The following is a 19,601-nucleotide window of genomic DNA, read 5'->3' as shown; positions in this document are numbered from 1 at the left end:
TCGGGGATAGTCACATTAGAAGGGATGGGAGATGAGGAAATGTTGGACAGGCAGGGAGGCATGGCTGAGTCAAATATGAATCCTGACTTAATGAAGTGGTGATTAAAGAGCTCAGCCATGTGCTTCTTGTCAATAACAACCACATCATCAACATGAAGGGCATGGGCAGCTGTGAGGAGGAGGGTTTATTCTCTAGGTCTTTAACCGTTCTCTTCTTGGGGTTAGACCCACAGAGAGAGAACTGCTCCTTAAAGTAACTAACTTTGGCCTTCCCGATAGCCTGAGTGCACTTATTGCTCATTTGCCTGAACGAGAGCCAGTCAGCCTGAGTATGAGTGTGCCAAGCCTTTCGTCAAATGCAATTCTAGAGGTGGAGTAACTCTGCAAGATCACGGCTGAACCTGTTTTTAATTCTCATTTTCTTGGTGGGTGTGTGTTTGTTAACAATATCATTGAAAATATCAAAAATGAAGGTCTAAGCGTCTTCGACAGAGGGGATCAAGCTGATTCTATACCAATTTACAGAGGCCAGGTCATGAACGAAGGCTTGCTCATTAAAGTTTTTTAGCAAGCGTCTATGACAAATCAGGACAGGTCTTTTCACTGAGCAGCCATTACGAACACAGGCTGTAAAACAGTGATCACTAAGGTCATTACAGAAAACACCAGACTGATACCTATCAGGATTTGTGTGAGGATAACATCGAGGAGAGTAGCCTTTTCTGGGTGTTTGAAGATGACTACCTTCATGTCTTAAAGTAATGATGGACTATCGTTCCTCTTTGCTTATTTGAGCTGTTCTTGCCATAATATCGACTTGGTCTTTTACCAAATAGGACCATCTTCTGTATACCAACCCTACCTTGACACAACGCAACTGATTGGCTCAAATGCATTAAGAAGGAAAGAGATTCCACAAATGTACTTTTAACAAGGCACACCTGTTAATTGAAATGCATTCCAGGTGACTACCTCATGAAGCTTGTTGAGAGAATGCCAAGAGTGTGCAAAGCTGTCAAGGCAAAAGGTGGCTACTTTGAAGAATCTCAAATACACTGCTCAAAAAAATAAAGGGAACACTTAAACAACACATCCTAGATCTGAATGAAATAAATAATCTTATTAAATACTTTTTTCTTTACATAGTTGAATGTGCTGACAACAAAATCACACAAAAATAATCAATGGAAATCCAATTTAGCAACCCATGGAGGTCTGGATTTGGAGTCACACTCAAAATTAAAGTGGAAAACCACACTACAGGCTGATCCAACTTTGATGTAATGTCCTTAAAACAAGTCAAAATGAGGCTCAGTAGTGTGTGTGGCCTCCACGTGCCTGTATGACCTCCCTACAACGCCTGGGCATGCTCCTGATGAGGTGGCGGATGGTCTCCTGAGGGATCTCCTCCCAGACCTGGACTAAAGCATCTGCCAACTCCTGGACAGTCTGTGGTGCAACGTGGCGTTGGTGCATGGAGCGAGACATGATGTCCCAGATGTGCTCAATTGGATTCAGGTCTGGAGAACGGGCGGGCCAGTCCATAGCATCAATGCCTTTCTCTTGCAGGAACTGCTGACACACTCCAGCCACATGAGGTCTAGCCTTGTCTTGCATTAGGAGGAACTCAGGGCCAACTGCACCAGCATATGGTCTCACAAGGGGTCTGAGGATCTCATCCCGGTACCTAATGACAGTCAGGCTACCGCTGGTGAGAACATGGAGGGCTGTGCGGCCCCCCAAAGAAATGCCACCCCACACCATGACTGACCCACTGCCAAACCGGTCATGCTGGAGGATGTTGCAGGCAGCAGAACGTTCTCCACGGCGTCTCCAGACTCTGTCACGTCTGTCACGTGCTCAGTGTGAACCTGCTTTCATCTGTGAAGAGCACAGGGCGCCAGTGGCGAATTTGCCAATCTTGGTGTTCTCTGGCAAATGCCAAACGTCCTGCACGGTGTTGGGCTGTAAGCACAACCCCCACCTGTGGACGTCGGACCCTCATACCACCCTCGTGGAGTCCGTTTCTGACCGTTTGAGCAGACACATGCACATTTGTGGCCTGCTGGAGGTCATTTTGCAGGGCTCTGGCAGTGCTCCTCCTGCTCCTCCTTGCACAAAGGCGGAGGTAGCGGTCCTGCTGCTGGGTTGTTGCCCTCCTACGGCCTCCTCCACGTCTCCTGATGTACTGGCCTGTCTCCTGGTAGCGCCTCCATGCTCTGGACACTACGCTGACAGACACAGCAAACCTTCTTGCCACAGCTCGCATTGATGTGCCATCCTGGATGAGCTGCACTACCTGAGCCACTTGTGTGGGTTGTAGACTCCGTCTCATGCTACCACTAGAGTGAAAGCACCGCCAGCATTCAAAAGTGACCAAAACTTCAGCCAGGAAGCATAGGAACTGAGAAGTGGTCTGTGGTCACCCCCTGCAGAACCACTCCTTTATTGGGGGTGTCTTGCTTATTGCCTATAATTTCCACCTGTTGTCTATTCCATTTGCACAACAGCATGTGAAATTTGTCAATCAGTGTTGCTTCCTAAGTGGACAGTTTGATTTCACAGAAGTGTGATTGACTTGGAGTTACATTGTGTTGTTTAAGTGTTCCCTTTATTTTTTTGAGCAGTATATAAAAAATATTTTGATTAGGTTAACACGTTTTTAGATACTACAAGATTCCATATGTGTTATTTCATTGTTATGTCTTCACTATTATTCTACAACGTAGAAAATAGTACAAATAAAGAAAAACCCATGAATGAGTAGGTGTCCAAACTTTTGACTAGTACTGTATGTGGCTGCGTTTACACAGGCAGCCTAATTCAGATTTTTTTTAAATCCACTAATTGGTCTTTGACCAATCACATCAGATATATGTTTTGAGAATTAGGTAAATTCTGAATTGGGCTGCCTCTGTGAATGCAGCCTAAGTATCCTGATTCTGTGTGCTGATTTCTGTCGGTGTCCTTGTATTCTGATGTCTTGTCCTCTGCTGCCCCCTACAGGTCTGACGATCTGGAAAGCATGGCCAAGGTAAGACAATGCACTGCTGCTTGGTTTCAGCTCTGTTCATAATCGGCTGGGAGAAACTGGCAGGGGTTTATTGAAGCGGGTGGAAGGTTCAGAATGTTTCAGGGAGAAATGTATGACATATAAAATCTTGATTGTAATTTGGATGACCAACAGACTACCAGTTTTATAGATATTTATTTCTGCAATGTTTTTTTTCTAACCGTTCCCCTGTTGATTCCATTGATGCATTTTAAAAGGCAACAATATGACTGCTATATAATTCTGGGGCATGAGTTTTCACCATTCAGGTGTGATGCTGTGCGATTTGTATGTAGGTGTGTCTTCGAATGAGATGCATCTCTTAAGGTTATGCTTGTTTTCAGATCACTGAGCTGCTGTACAAAGATGAGCGTTTCTCTCAGGGAGCTACAGGATCTGCTGGTAAGATCATTTGTGAATGGATGAAAATCTGGCCATAAGAACACTATCTATTTTTTTTGTTTTACATTGGAGTCATTTAGCATACTCTTATCCGGTAGTGAGCGCATATATTTGAATACTTTATTTGTGCTGGTGCCCCATAACTCTGGCGTTGCAAGTTCCATTCTCTACCAACTGAGCCACATGGGACAGTCAAGTGTCTGTCTGTCTCTGTCTCTGTCTCTGTCTGGTTCCTTCAGAAAGTATTCACACTCCTTGACTTTTTCCCCAAAAAATTGTTAGAAATTGGGATTTAATTGTTTTTCAACGATCTACACAATTCTGTCAGTGGAAGAAAATGTTTTACATTTCTTAAAGATTCATGAAAAATTAAAACACTATATTAATTAGATATTCAACCCACTGAGTCAATACATGTTAGAATCACCTTTGGCAGTGATTTACAGCTGTGAATCTTTTTTGGGTCAATCTCTGAGAGCTTTGCACACGTGAATTGTACAATATTTGCCCATTTTTATTCAAGCTCTGTCAAGTTGGTTGTTGATCATTGCTAGACATTTTCAGGTCTTGACAGATTTTCATCCCAATTTAAGTCAAAACTGTAACTAGGCCACTCAGGAACATTCAATGTCCTCTTGGTAAGCAACTCCAGTGTAGATTTGGCCTTGTGTTTTAGGTTATTATCCTGCTGAAAAGTGAATTTGCAGACTGAACCAGGTTTTCCTCTAGGAGTTTCGCTGTGCGTATCTCGATTTACGTTTTTTTTTAACTAGTCCTTGCCGATGACAAGAATATCCATTACATGATGCAGCCACCACCATGATTGAACATATGAAGTGTAGTACTCAGTGATGTGTTGGATTTGCCCCAAACATCATGCTTTGTATTTAGGACAAAAAGTACATTTTTGCAATTTCTTTTTGTTTGCAGTATTACTTTAGTGCCTTAATGCAAACAGGCTGCATGTTTTTGAATATTTTTTTATTCTGTACATACTTCCTTTTCACTGTAATTTTAGGTTAGTATTGTGGACTAACTTCAATGTTGTTCCATCCTCCGTATCCTCTCAACCATTAAAATCACTATTGGCCTCATGGTGAAAAGTGGTGGTTTCCTTCCTCTCAGGCATCCTTCCTAACTCAGTTGCCGGTTACTTTGTAGTGACTGGGTGTATTGATGCACCATCCAAAGTGTAATGAATAACTTCACCATGTTCAACTCGATATTCAATGTCTGCTTTTTTAGATTTTGACCCATCTACCAATAGGTGCCCTTCTTTGCGAGGCATTGGAAAACCTCCCTGGTCATTGTGGTTGAATCTGTGCTTGAAATTCACTACTCGACTGAGGGACCGTACATATAATTGAATGTGTATGGTAGAGATGGAGTACTCATAAAAAAATGTAAACCACTATTATTGCAAACGGTGAGTACATGCAACTTATTATGGGAATTGTTAAGCAAATGTTTACTCCCGAATCTATTTAGGCTTGCTTTAACAAAGGTGTTGAAGGTTATTGACTAAAGACATTTCTGCTTTAAATGTTTCATTCATTTGTAAACATTTCTAAAACAAAATTCCACTTTGACATTGTGGGGTGTTGTGTGTGTAGATCAGTGGCACATCTCAATTGAATCCTTTTTAAATTCAGGCTGTAACAAAACCAAAGGGGGTTGTGGGTCAAGGGGTATAAATACTTTCTGAAGGCTCTGTATCTGTGTCTCTGTCTATGCGTTCACTGTGTATATATCTGCAATCTCCGTTGCAGGAGTCTGCTGCTGATGCGCTCACCCTGCGTTATGAAGACTGTTTGCACGTTCATGTCCTGCCCTAGATATAGGGTGGGTGTGAGACCTGGCCAGAGGGACAGCCTGTCTGTCAGGGAAATGGGCCCAGGCTGCTGACACAGCGCTGAACAAACAGCCTGCGTCTCAGTCTAGTTTGTCAGGAATGTGTGTCTTTCAGTGTGTGTGGCGCGGCTGTGTCTCTCCGTGTCAGTGTGTGTGTGTGTGTGTGTGGTCTGACCGGGCTGCAGTGCTGGTGGGAGAGATGGAGACAGTTATCCGTGTCACTTCCCGTTGTGTCCTCCGCACGGCCGCCCCAGAGTGCGAGGCTGTCACCCACTGCCACCCGCCCGACACGCATTACTGTTCGCTTCACTCAAAGAATACCGTCAGCACTACTCTCTCTCTCTCTCTCTCTCTCTCTCTCTCTCACACACACACACACAGCCATTATCCTGAGACCACGTTCTATGTCCTTGTATCCATCTGTGTGTGTGTGTGTGTGTGTGTGTGCGCACGTATAACATCACTCCTCTCTTCCATCTCTACAGAGGCCGTGTCCTACTTTCTCTATAACCTGATGGACAGCATGACTGAGGCAGAGGTGCAGGCTCAGGAGGACAAGCTCAGGCAGTACTTCAACCAGCTGAAGAGCATGGTACACACACACAGATATTAGACTCATCCCATTCATAAATACAACCCCTCTGACAGGCTTACACACATTGATCTCAGATTAAGAGTTGTCTATGTGGATAATGAGATTCAGATTACCCACGTCCCAAATCTCACATTTCAGATTAGCAATCTGCCCCCTCCTAAAATGGACAACCCCAGGTGAAAGAGAATGAATTTTAATCCTGTTCTCCCGTGTTTGACCTGCAGGGTATCATCATCCCAGGGAACATCTACAGAGGGATCAGAAACCTGCTAGACTCCTATCACGTGCCTGAGCTCATCAAGGTATCTGTCCTAAATCACTGACTCACAGCTACTGTATTCTTAATGATGCAGTTTTGGTTTCCTTCTTATGTGGTTATTCTGGTTTCTTTTAGGATGTCATCGCCCTGGTGGACAGCAAAGAACCTCTGAACCTCTCAGACAACAGAGTCATTGTGAGTGTATTCATTGGCTTTTAGAGATATAGGTGATGGTCATTTAGGGAGAGTGCGTGTAGCGTTTTCCTGTCTACCTTTCAGAGTCTGGATGGCAAGGTGTTGGCGCTGGAGAGCAGGCTGGCTGAGCTGAAGGCTGACAGTAAACCAGTAGGAGCTACCCTGAAACAACTCATCCTCACTCTGTGTGCCGAGGAGGTACAGTCTCAGCACACATGCCCTCTCTCTTTTGGGTAATGTTTGTTAAGCTTAAACCTGGTTCAGTTCCAGAGTGATAGTCTGCTGCCGACAGTAAGAGACAATTAAATGAGGGTTGTTAATGCCCTACTGGGCCGGCTGACTATTGCGGTTCTGCAGTTGTGAGCTATGAGTCCAGCCTTAGGATTAAGCATTTGAGATGAAGGTTGATTTTTAAAAACGTCTTGTCTTTCTGACAGAAACTGGACAGGGCTCTGGAGCTGAAGAGACAACACGAGGCAGACATGGTTGCCGGGAGCTACGCCACCCTCATCCACCTCTGCTGTCGCCATGACAATGTGGAAGAGGCGCTGAACTTGAAAAGAGAGCTGTAAGTGGATTGGGAAACACACACACACATTCCCCTATACTCGGTCCAGCTAAGCATTAAAGTTTAACCTGAGCTGGATTAGGAGAGACGTTAATGCACTGGCCGGGCCAGAGCAGTGGACAGGGGTGTTCTGATGAATCCGGTGCGTATGTACCCCCATCTCTCCTCCTCGCCCCACACCCTGCATCTGTAACCTTTCAGAAACAGAAAGGCCTCGGTGCTGCACTCACCTTCAGCTCCAATCTCTGTCTTCCTTTCCCATGTACTGCTTCATCAAAGTGGGAGGGGGGGGTAGAGGAATCTGAATTGTTGGGAGATGGGAGTTGCAATTGTGACATGAACTGCATCAGCCACGTTTCAGATCTTTCACACACAAATTACATTAGAGAAATATACTTTTAAATGTATTTATTTTTTTAATCTATGGTCTAACTCTCTCAACCCCCCATGTCTAGGAGCCGTAAGGATTCCTCTGTGTCTCTGGATTCGAGCAAGTACGTGGCTCTGGTCAAGGTCCTGACCAAGCAGGGCAGACTGGAAGGTGAGTGGGCAATAGACACTGCCAGGGCAACGTAATCGAGGGAAGTTGCATTCTGTTAAAGAAAAGCTTTCAGGGTTCCTTGTCCAGACTGCTGAGAAACCTTGCCTGAAAAGTCACCATGCTTGAGACCTGAAGACTTCCGTTAGCTCCCTGAGCTAATGCTTTGGCTTTAGCTCAGCAGGCTAACACCAGATTTGTTCCCGGTCAGTCATATTTTAGGGATAAATGTGTGGTTTGGTTAAGCCTGTACATCTACAGTTGAAGTCAGAAGTTTACATACACCTTAGCCAAATACAGTTTAGTTTTTCACAATTCCTGACATTTAATCCTAGTAAAAAATTCCCTGTCTTAGGTCAGTTAGGATCACCACTTTATTTTAAGAATGTGAAATGTCAGAATGATAGTGGAGAGAGTGATTTATTTCAGCTTTTATTTCTTTCATCACATTCCCAGTGGGTCAGAAGTTTACACACTCAATTAGTATTTGGTTGCATTGCCTTTAAATTGTGTAACTTGGGTCAAATGTTTTGGGTAGCCTTCCACAAGCTTCCCACAATAAGTTGGGTGAATTTTGGCCCATTCCTCCTGACAGAGCTGGTGTAACTGAGTCAGGGTTTGTAGGCCTCCTTGCTCGCAAACGCTTTTTCAGTTCTACCTACACATTTTCTATGGGACTGAGGTCAGGGCTTTGTGATGGCCACTCAAATACCTTGACTTTGTCGTCCTTAAACCGTTTTGCCAGAACTTTGGAAGTATGCTTGTGGTTATTGTCCATTTGGAAGATCCATTTGCGACCAAGCTCTAACTTCCTGACTGATGTTTTGAGATGGTGCTTCAAAATATCCCCATAATTTTCCTCCCTCATGATGCCATCTATTTTGTGAAGTGCACCAGTCCTTCCTGCAGCAAAGCACCCCCACAACATGATGCTGCCACCCCCGTGCTTCACGGTTGGGATGGTGTTCTTCGGGCTTGCAAGCGTCCCCCTTTTTCCTCCAAACATAACGATGGTCATTATGGCCAAACAGTTCTATTTTTGTTTCATCAGACCAGACAACATTTCTCCAAAAAGTACGATCTTTGTCCCCATGTACAGTTGCAAACCGTAGCCTGGCTTTTTTTAGGCGGTTTTGGAGCAGTGGCTTCTTCCTTGCTGAGCGGCCTTTCAGGTTATGTCGATATAGGACTCGTTTTACTGTTGATATAGATACTTTTGTACCTGTTTCCTCCAGCATCTTCACAAGGTCCTTTGCTGTTGTTCTGGGATTGATTTGTACTTTTCGCACCAAAGTACGTTCATCTCTAAGAGACAGAACAAATCTCCTTCCTGAGCGGTATGACGGCTGCGTGGTCCCATGGTGTTTATACTTGCGTACTATTGTTTGAACAGATGAACGTGGTACCTTCAGGCTTTTGGAAATTGCTCCCAAGGATGAACCAGACTTGTAGAGGTCTACAATGTTTTTTTCTGAGGTTTTGGCTGATTTTATTTTGATTTGCCCATGATGACAAGCAAAGAGGCAATGAGTTTGAAGGTACGCCTTGAAATACATCCACAGGTACACCTCCAATTGACTCAAAGGATGTCAATTATCAGAAGCTTCTAAAGCCATGACATAATTTTCTGGAATTTTGGTGTATGTAAACTTCTGACCCACTGGAATTGTGATACAGTGAATTATAAGTGAAATAATCTGTCTGTAAACAATTGTTTGAAAAATTACTTGTCATGCAAAACTATAGTTTGTTAACAAGAAATTTGTGGAGTGGTTGAAAAATGAGTTTTAATGACTCCAACCTAAATGTATGTAAACTTCTGACTTCAACTGTACATCTTTCTTTACAAGATGCCTATATCCATAAGCCATATGAAAGAACATCAAAGTTCAACTCCTGAGTGAAGGAAGTGTTTGATGCAGTTAAATGTCTGCTGAAGGAGTAATTATTTTCTCAGAGAGCAGGCTGTATGCATGTGGCGAGGAGCAGGCAGCAGCCGCCTTTTTCTCACTCTCAGGACGCCCACATTAACCAGCCATTATCTGAATGCCACGGTGGGTTTCTGCCTGCCCATGTAAGACCCAATTACAATAAAAGTGTTTCTTCTTTGCTTTGTGCACACAGTGACAGCGTAAATGTGTGCCCCGTCTCTCTCACGCTACCTCTCTCTCTTTCCTTCAAGATGCGTGTCACTCTCACCCCCCCCTTCTGTCCGCCTTGTCTCCCCCCGTCACAGAGAGAGAGAGCGAGAGAAAATTACAGGACTCGCGCTACTTTAACAGAATTACAGAAATCCGTCCTGATACTAATGGTATATCATGTCCGGGAAAGTGCTTGAACATTTCACACACACAAATTTGCATGTGAATTCAAGCAGAGGTGCTGTGAAGGGAGGGGGGGGGTTAGCTGGCCATTAGCCCCAGTGAGTGCGGCGGAGGCTTGTCATCCACATTAGCACACCTCGCTGCCCCGGTCTACCGGGCCGCGCTACAGACAGCCAGGCCCGCACTGAAGATCATGACTTGTGGCAGGACCGCTCACTGGCTCCCCGCTTTTAATGGCTTTGTTGTTTTCCTTACTTCCTTCCTTTACCTCCACCTTCACCTCTCCACCTTTCCCTTCATCCCCCTGCATAGGGATAGCTAAAGCCTCTGTGGGGTCCTCCGGTAAACACAGCCCTGGGTGTGCAGGGGCCTAGTGGAACGCAAGGCAGGGAAATTAGAGGGATTAATGGCCTGTGTGATATTTGTTTACCTGGCCGTGGCAGTATGTGGCTGGATGAGTTTCAGATCCCTGGCTGGCTGGCTGGCTTGGCTGATATACATACCACTCCGTCTGCTTGGACGCCTAGCCTCCATTTGGTCATGTTAGCGCCGAGCCACTGGTCGTGGTGATTAGTGGTGCCGTCAGGAAGGAGAGAAGAAGAGATGAGCTGTCTCTCCTCTGATGGGTGCTCATTCCCTCGCAGGCTAGCTAACATGTTCCTTCCCCCAGTACGACTCTGCTGGTGTGTGTAACGTGCTGATGGGCAGTCGGGGAGTGGGTAACTTTTTTCCCCCCCTAACCCCCCCACTCTCGTTAACTTGGGTTTGATCCTAATGTCAGATTTCCCCCACCAAAAACTCTGAAATTTCCATCAACTACAACATTTTCCGCCAACATAGAACTGCCAAAGGGGGCAGAGTCGCAATCTACTGCAGAGATAGCCTGCAGAGTTCTGTCATGCTATCCAGGTCTGTGCCCAAACAGTTCAAGCTTCTACTTTTTAAAAATCCACCTTTCCAGAAATAAGTCTCACTGTTGCTGCTTGTTATAGACCCCCCTCAGCCTCCAGCTGTGCCCTGGAATCCATATGTGATTTGATTGCCCCCCTTCAATCTTCAGAATTTGTACTGTTAGATGACCTAAACTGGGATATGCTTAACACCCCGGCCGTTCTAAGCTAGATGCCCTCAAACTCACACAAATTATCAAGGAACCAACCAGGTACAACCCTAAATCCGTAAACACGGGCACCCTCATAGATATCATCCTGACCAACCTGCCCTCTAAATACACCTCTGTTGTCATCAACCAGGATCTCAGCGATCACTGCCTCATTGCCTGGGTCTTAATGGGTCTGCCGTCAAATGACCACCCCTCATCACTGTCACACGCTCCCTAAAACAATTCAGCGAGCAGGTCTTTTCTAATCGACCTGGCCCGGGTATCCTGGAAGGATATTGACCTCATCCCCGTCAGTAGAGGATGCCTGGTTATTCTTTAAAAGTGCTTTCCTCACCATCTTAAATAAGCATGCCCGTTCAAAAAATGGAGAACTTAAAAACAGATATAGCCCTTGGTTCACTCCAGAATTGACTGCCCTTGACCAGCACAAAAACATCCTGTGGTGTACTGCATTAGCATCGAATAGCCCCTGCGATATGCAACTTTTCAGGGAAGTTAGGAACCAATATACACAGTCAGTTAGGAAAGCAAAGGCTAGCTTTTTCAAACAGAAATTTACATCCTGTAGCACAAATTCCAAAAAGTTTTGTGACACTGTAAAGTCCATGGAGAATAAGAGTACCTCCTCCCAGCTGCCCAATGCTCTGAGGCTAGGAAACACTGTCACCACCGATAAATCCATGATAATCGAGAATTTCAATTAGCATTTTTCTACGGCTGGCCATGCTTTCCACCTGGCTACCCCTACCCCGGCCAACAGCTCTGCACCCCCCTGCAGCAACTTTCCCAAGTCCCTCCCCTGCTTCTCCTTCACCCAAATCCAGACAGCTGAGGTTCTGAAAGAGCTGCAAAATCTGGACCCCTACAAATCAGCTGGGCTAGACAATCTGGAACCTCTTTCTAAAATTATCCGCCGCAATTGTTGCAACCCCTATTACTAGCCTATTCATCCTCTCTTTCGTATCGTCTGAGTTACCTAAAGATTGGAAAGCTGCTGCAGTCATCCGCCTCTTCAAAGGGGGAGAAACTCTAGACCCAAACTGTTATAGACCTATATTCATCCTGCCCTGCCTTTCTAAAGTCTTCCAAAGCCAAGTTAACAAACAGATCACCTGGTTCACCTACTACTTCTCAGATAGAGTTCAGTGTGTCAAATCAGAGGGCCTGTTGTCCGGACCTCTGGCAGTGTCTATGGGGTTGCCGCAAGGTTCAATTCTCGGGCCGACTCTTTTCTCTGTATATATAAATGATGTCGCTCTTGCTGCTGGTGATTCTCTGATCCACCTCTACGCAGACGACACAATTCTGTATACTTCTGGCCCTTCTTTGGACACTGTGTCTTAACAAACCTCCAGACGAGCTTCAATGCCATACAACACTCCTTCCGTGGCCTCCAACTGCTCTTAAATGCAAGTAAAACTAAATGCATGCTCTTCAACTGATCGCTGCCCACACCCGCCCGCCCGCCCGACTAGCATCACTACTCTGGACGGTTCTGACTTAGAATATGTGGACAACTACAAATACCTAGGTGTCTGGTTAGACTGTAAACTCTCCTTCCAGACTCACATTAAGCATCTCCAATTCAAAATTAAATCTAGAATTGTCTTCCTATTTCGCAACAAAAACCTCCTTCACTCATGCTGCTAAACATACCCTCGTAAAACTGACTATCCTACCGATCCTTGACTTTGACTTCCAACACTCTACTCCACAAATTGGATGTAGTCTATCACAGTGCCATCTGTTTTGTCACCAAAGCCCCATATACTACTCACCACTGCGTCCTGTATGCTCTCGTTGGCTGGCCCTCGCTTCATATTCGTCGCCAAACCCACTGGCTCCAGGTCATCTATAAGTCTTTGCTAGGTAAAGCCCCGCCTTATCTCAGCTCACTTAGTCACCATAGCAACACCCACCCGTAGCACGCACTCCAGCAGGTATATTTCACTGGTCATCACCAAAGCCAACACTTCCTTTGGCCGCCTTCCATTCCAGTTCTCTGCTGCCAATGACTGGAATGAATTGCAAAAATCACTGACGCTGGAGACTTATCTCCCTCACTAACTTTAAGCATCAGCTATCTGAGCAGCTTACCGATCACTGCACCTGTACAGAGCCCATCTGTAAATAGCCCACCCAACTACCTCATCCCCATATTGTTATTTATTTTTGCTCTTTTGCACCCCAGTATCTCTACTTGCACATCTATCGCTCCAGTGTTAATGCTAAATTGTAATTATTTTGCCACTGGGGCCTATTTATTGCCTTTCCTCTCTCATCTTGCTACATTGGAACACTGTATATAGATTTTTATTTTGTGTTATTGACTGTACGTTTGTTTATCCCATGTGTAACTCTGTTGTTTTTGTCGCACTGCTTTGCTTTATCGTGGCCAGGTTGCAGTTGTAAATCAGAACTTGTTCTCAACTGTCCTACCTGGTGAGAAAAAAAATATATATCCCTGGCCCAGTGAGTTCACACCTACAGCTAAGGAATTCAACTCTAGCCCCTTAGTCCAGTTCTCAAGGGCTGCAGTGTTTGCTGGTGTCCTACCCCATGATACTTGGTACTTGATTAATCAATCGATTTCATAGAACCACAGAGCTGGTTTTCCATGTTTTCTTCGTCAGTTGTCTGCAGGTTGTCTGCAGGTTGTCTGCAGGTTGTCTGCAGGTTGTCTGCAGGTTGTCTGCAGGTTGTCTGCAGGTTGTCTGCAGGTTGTCTGCAGGTTGTCTGCAGGTTTTCATCCAATACCATTCAGTCACAATGAGGCCATAGCCTGCAGGTAGAAATCCCAACCATTCTGGGGAACAGCATCCAAGGCTTTCTTTGTCATTAGTCAAGGCTTTGATTCCTCTCCACAGTATCATCCTATAGAGAAATATATTCAGAGATCCAGTGAAGGGGATATCCACAGGTACATGTAGGGTCACCCCAACCCCAGAGAGACATGACCCAACTGGGCCCTGTTCAGATCCATATCCACCCCATCCTGACGCCCCGGGGAGAGAACAGAATGAGCCCCAGACACAAAACAAAAGCTGTCTCTTAGAAACCCAGTGTGACCCACATGAACCCCCACCCCTCTTCCCCTTTCCAATTTCCCTTTTTGCTTCATTAAATCTGTGACAGTCACAGACTGTGCTTCATTTGCATAACAACTCGTGAAAATGAGGGGGGAGGGAGAGATTGAGAGGCAGACTGGAATTTGGATGCCAAAGCACACACCAGTGTGTGTGTGTGTGTGTGTGCTGTCGTGTCACTGGAGTGTTCATCCCTGAGAGAACACTCTGGTTGAAGAGGTATAATAGCTAGCCAGAGAAGTAGACTGCCAGAACTGGAGGGATGGTGGCATCCAACTGCACTCACCTGTAGTGGTCAACACAGGGTCCTTTCTGTTCTGGCTGTTATTGAGTCTGCTAGCCACAGCACTCACACTGTGAGTAGCAATTGGGGTTTGAGCCCAAATGAGGCCAGAACTCACATATGCGTGGTAGTTGAGGGCCAAAGCCAATAATAGTTAGTTTGTGTGTGTGTGTGTTTACATGGGGTGTGTACTGACGAGCTAGATGTTTTCTTTCTCTGACCAAGCTGTGATGATTAGTATCACCGGTGTAAACAGACCCTATCGGTATCAGCCCATTAGCACGCCTCTAAACACAGTGTAAACACATCTTAATTGTCTGGCCCTGCCACAGAGCAGCTGACTGCTGCCGAGGGAGAGAGACGAGAAGAGGAGAGTGTTCACTCCGCACGGCCCAGTCGGCCAGATGGGTGCCCAGCCTGCTGAAAAGCCTCCATTATTACCTCTGTAGGACCCGGGGCCAGGGCACGCCGGGCACTCGCCGCACACCTATAATTTAGCCCCATCGCTTTCGGCACAGGGACGGGAAAAAGCGGCCCGGTAATTGTAGTCTCGTTTAGAAATGCAAGTAGCAATTAGCAGGAAATTGGCATTATACGGGCCGATTTGCATTCCTGCTGGGTGTAAAACGCTGTTTTAATAGCGGTTTGTTTTCCCCACATGGAATTATCTAAGGGGCCTTTTATCACCTTCTCCCCATCTCGCTCTCATTCTCTCTCTCACATTGTCTCCTCCTTCCCTCCCTCTTTCATTTGGAGTCTTCCCATCAAGTGAGATTGAGCGCTGACTACTTATTTTAACCACCCCATTGTAGTTCCTGGCCCCCTAAGTCTCTCTAGGACAAGGCAGTTAAGCCACAAGTAACTGACTGTAATACTAGATTACATTTATTGAGTAATTGTGTCAGATGTTGACATTCGCTTGTAGTTTTATCAACATGCATTTGGCCAGCTCCCATGTTGACTTTATCTCTCCCCGCCCCTCTCTCTCTTCTCCCCCTCCCTCCCTCCATCCATCTCCCCCCTCTCTGTCTTCTCCATCTCTCCCCCCAATCACAGAGGCGGTGGACATGCTGAAGGAAATGAAGGAGAAGGAGGTGGCTGTGAGGGACACCACCGTTACCCTACTCTTCCACGTCCTCAATGCTGCGGCCATGAAGGGGGACGTGGCAGCTGTCCGCAGGCTCCAAGACACCATCTTCACCCTGGGCCTGGCCACGCCCACCGCCAACCTCTGCTCCCCCCTGGTCTCAGCCCACCTGGAGACGTGAGTAGTACTTCCTCCTTCAGTCCTAACAGCTGTCATGTACTCTATAGGACTTGTGGGCTAGACTCCTGTGTCCAGACTGCATACTAGCATCAGACCTGTGTTCAAATACATGTATTTAATTATTTCTTATTTAAATATTAACTTATAGCGTATTTTCAAATAATGTGGCCATTTTGAAATGATGTCCTTAACTTGAATTAATAACCCTGGCGTTTATTTGTTTAAATCACTGAATACAACAGGCGCTTATTAGAGACAGGCTTCTATTTGAGCCAGGTGTCTTTTTCCATAATGCACACAGCTTTGGCTCATTTGCATAGTTACTTGTTTATTTTCAGCTTTCACTTCCAGCATTTTAATGAATTTCTTCATTTCATGCAATGTGTTATTATTTACACATTGTCACATTTATTTTTGTCTTAGTATGCCTCTAAAAAAAAAAAATATATATATATATATATATACACACGCACACACGCACACACGCACGCACACACGCACACACGCACACACGCACACACGCATACACGCATGCATACATACATACATACATACATACATACATACACGGAACCAGTCAAAAGTTTGGACACCAACTCATTCCAGGGTTTAGTGAAGACATCAAAACTATGAAATAACACATGGAATCATGTAGTGACCAAAAAAGTGTTAAAATATAATTTGATTTATATTTGAGTTTCTTCAAAGTAGCCACCCTTTGCCTTACATTTACGTCATTTAGCAGACGCTCTTATCCAGAGCGACTTACAAATTGGTTCATTCACCTTATGATATCCAGTGGAACAACCACTTTACAATAGTACATCTACAGTGGGGGGAAAAGGTATTTGATCCCCTGCTGATTTTGTATGTTTGCCCACTTACAAAGAAATGATCAGTCTACCATTTTAATGTCAGGTTTATTTGAACAGTGAGAGACAGAATAACAACAAAAATATACAGAAAACGCATGTCAAAAATATTATAAATTGATTTGCATTTTAATCAGGGAAATAAGTATTTGACCCCCTCTCAATCAGAAAGATTTCTGGCTCCCAGGTGTCTTTTATACAGGTAACGAGCTGAGATTAGGAGCACACTCTTAAAGGGAGTGCTCCTAACCGCAGCTTGTTACCTGTAAAAAAGACACCTGTCCACAGAAGCAATCAATCAATCAGATTCCAAACTCTCCACCATGGCCAAGACCAAAGAGCTCTCCAAGGATGTCAGGGACAAGATTGTAGACCTACACAAGGCTGGAATGGGCTACAAGACCATCGCCAAGCAGCTTGGTGAGAAGGTGACAACATTTGGTGCGATTATTTGCAAATGGAAGAAACACAAAAGAACTGTCAATATTCCTCGGCCTGGGACTCAATGCAAGATCTCACCTCGTGGAGTTGCAATGATCATGAGAACGGTGAGGAATCAGCCCAGAACTACACGGGAGGATCTTGTCAATGATCTCAAGGCAGCTGGGACCATAGTCACCAAGAAAACAATTGTTAACACACTACGCCGTGAAGGGCTGAAATCCTGCAGCGCCCGCAAGGTCCCCCTGCTGAAGAATACATATACATGCCCATCTGAAGTTTGCCAATGAACATCTGAATGACTCAGAGGACAACTGGTGAAAGTGTTGTGGTCAGATGAGACCAAAATTGAGCTCTTTGGCATCAACTCAACTCGCTGTGTTTGGAGGAGGAGGAATGCTGCCTATGACCCCAAGAACACCATCTCCACCGTCAAACATGGAGGTGGAAACATTATGCTTTGGGGGTGTTTTTCTGCTAAGGGGACAGGACAACTTCACCGCATCATTTGACGGGGCCATGTACTGTCAAATCTTGGGTGAGAACCTCCTTCCCTCAGCCAGGGCATTGAAAATGGATCGTGGATGGGTATTCCAGCATGACAATGACCCAAAACACACAGCCAAGGCAACAAAGAAGTGGCTCAAGAAGAAGCACATTAAGGTCCTGGAGAGGCCTAGCCAGTCTCCAGACCTTAATCCCATAGAAAATCTGTGGAGGGAGCTGAAGGTTCGAGTTGCCAAATGTCAGCCTCAACCTTAATGACTTGGAGAAGCTCTGCAAAGAGGAGTGGGACAAAATCCCTTCTGAGATGTGTGCAAACCTGGTGGTCAACTACAAGAAACGTCTGACCTCTGTGATTGCCAACAAGGGTTTTGCCACCAAGTACTAAGTCATGTACTAAGTCAAGGATTACTTTATCCTATCCCAGGTATTCCTTAAAGAGGTGGGGTTTCAGGTGTCTCCGGAAGGTGGTGATTGACTCCGCTGTCCTGGCGTCGTGAGGGAGCTTGTTCCACCATTGGGGTGCCAGAGCAGCGAACAGTTTTGACTGGGCTGAGCGGGAACTGTGCTTCCGCAGAGGTAGGGAGGCGAGCAGGCCAGAGGTGGATGAACGCAGTGCCCTTCTTTGGGTGTAGGGACTGATCAGAAGGTACGGGGGTGCCGTTCCCCTCACAGCTCCGTAGGCAAGCACCATGGTCTTGTAGCAGATGCGAGCTTCAACTGGAAGCCAGTGGAGTGTGCGGAGGAGCGGGGTGACGTGAGAGAACTTGGGAAGGTTGAACACCAGACGGGCTGCGGCCTTCTGGATGAGTTGTAGGGGTTTAATGGCACAGGCAGGGAGCCCCGCCAACAGCGAGTTGCAGAAATCAAGACGGGAGATGACAAGTGCCTGGATTAGGACCTGTGCCGCTTCCTGTGTAAGGCAGGGTCGTACTCTGCGAATGTTGTAGAACATGAACCTACAGGATCGGGTCACCGCCTTGATGTTAGCGGAGAACGACAGCGTGTTGTCCAGGGTCACGCCAAGGCTCTTAGCACTCTGGGAGGAGGACACAATGGAGTTGTCAACCGTGATGGCGAGATCATGGAACGGGCAGTCCTTCCCCGGGAGGAAGAGCAGCTCCGTCTTGCCGAGGTTCAGCTTGAGGTGGTGATCTGTCATCCACACTGATATGTCTGCCAGACATGCAGAGATGCGATTCACCACCTGGTTATCAGAAGGGGGAAAGGAGAAGATTAATTTTGTGTCGTCTGCTTAGCAATGATAGGAGAGACCATGTGAGGATATGACAGAGCCAAGTGACTTGGTGTATAGCGAGGATAGGAGAGGGCCTAGAACTGAGCCCTGGGGGACACCAGTGGTGAGAGCACGTGGTGCGGAGACGGATTCTGGCCACGCCACCTGGTAGGAGCGACCTGCCAGGTAGGACGCAATCCAAGAGTGAGCCGCACCGGAGACGCCCAACTCGGAGAGGGTCGAGAGGAGGGTCTGATGGTTCACAGTATCAAAGGCAGCAGATGGGTCTAGAAGGATGAGAGGAGAGAGAGTTAGCTTTAGCAGTGCGGAGAGCCTCCGTGACACAGAGAAGAGCAGTCTCAGTTGAATGACCAGTCTTGAAACCTGACTGATTTGGATCAAGAAGGTCATTCTGAGAGAGAGAGAAAGAGAGCTGGCCAAGGACGGCACGCTCAAGAGTTTTGGAGAGAAAAGAAGGGATACTGGTCTGTAGTTGTTGACATCGGAGGGATCGAGTGTAGGTTTTTTGAGAAGGGGTGCAACGCTCGCTCTCTTGAAGACGGAAGGGACGTAGCCAGCGATCAAGGATGAGTTGATGAGCGAGGTGAGGTAAGGGAGAAGGTCTCCGGAAATGGTCTGGAGAAGAGAGGAGGGGATGGGGTCAAGCGGGCAGGTTGTTGGGCGACCGGCCGTCACAAGTCGCAAGATTTCATCTGGAGAGAGAGGGGAGAAAGAGGTCAAAGCATAGGGTAGGGCAATGTGAGCAGGACCAGCGGTGTCGTTTGACTTAACAAACGAGGATCGGATGTCGTCAACCTTCTTTTCAAAATGGTTGACGAAGTCATCCGCAGAGTGGGAGTGGGGGGGGGTTCAGGAGGGAGGAGAAGGTGGCAAAGAGCTTCCTAGGGTTAGAGGCAGATGCTTGGAATTTAGAGTGGTAGCAAGTGGCTTTAGCAGCAGAAACAGAGGAAAAAAATGTGGAGAGGAGGGAGTGAAAAGATGCC

General features: G+C 46.1%; 1 protein-coding gene across 1 annotated transcript in view; it reads left to right on the top strand.

Annotated features, from left to right (window-relative positions):
* Window positions 1-19,601, top strand: part of lrpprc (leucine-rich pentatricopeptide repeat containing) — an 83,320-nt gene that overhangs the window by 23,946 nt on the left and 39,773 nt on the right. Inside the window, exons 15-23 of the mRNA XM_029765220.1 lie at window positions 3,007-3,034; window positions 3,397-3,454; window positions 5,791-5,897; window positions 6,125-6,202; window positions 6,295-6,354; window positions 6,439-6,552; window positions 6,792-6,922; window positions 7,378-7,463; window positions 15,333-15,540. Coding sequence (XP_029621080.1) covers window positions 3,007-3,034; window positions 3,397-3,454; window positions 5,791-5,897; window positions 6,125-6,202; window positions 6,295-6,354; window positions 6,439-6,552; window positions 6,792-6,922; window positions 7,378-7,463; window positions 15,333-15,540 — 870 coding nt within the window. The remainder of the gene's footprint in view (window positions 1-3,006; window positions 3,035-3,396; window positions 3,455-5,790; window positions 5,898-6,124; window positions 6,203-6,294; window positions 6,355-6,438; window positions 6,553-6,791; window positions 6,923-7,377; window positions 7,464-15,332; window positions 15,541-19,601) is intronic.

Source organism: Salmo trutta, chromosome 10 (genome assembly GCF_901001165.1).
Source record: "Salmo trutta chromosome 10, fSalTru1.1, whole genome shotgun sequence".
NCBI classification, from domain to species: domain Eukaryota; kingdom Metazoa; phylum Chordata; class Actinopteri; order Salmoniformes; family Salmonidae; genus Salmo; species Salmo trutta.
The sequence above is the reverse complement of the archived record's forward strand: the minus strand, read 5'-3'. Positions and strand labels throughout refer to the sequence as shown.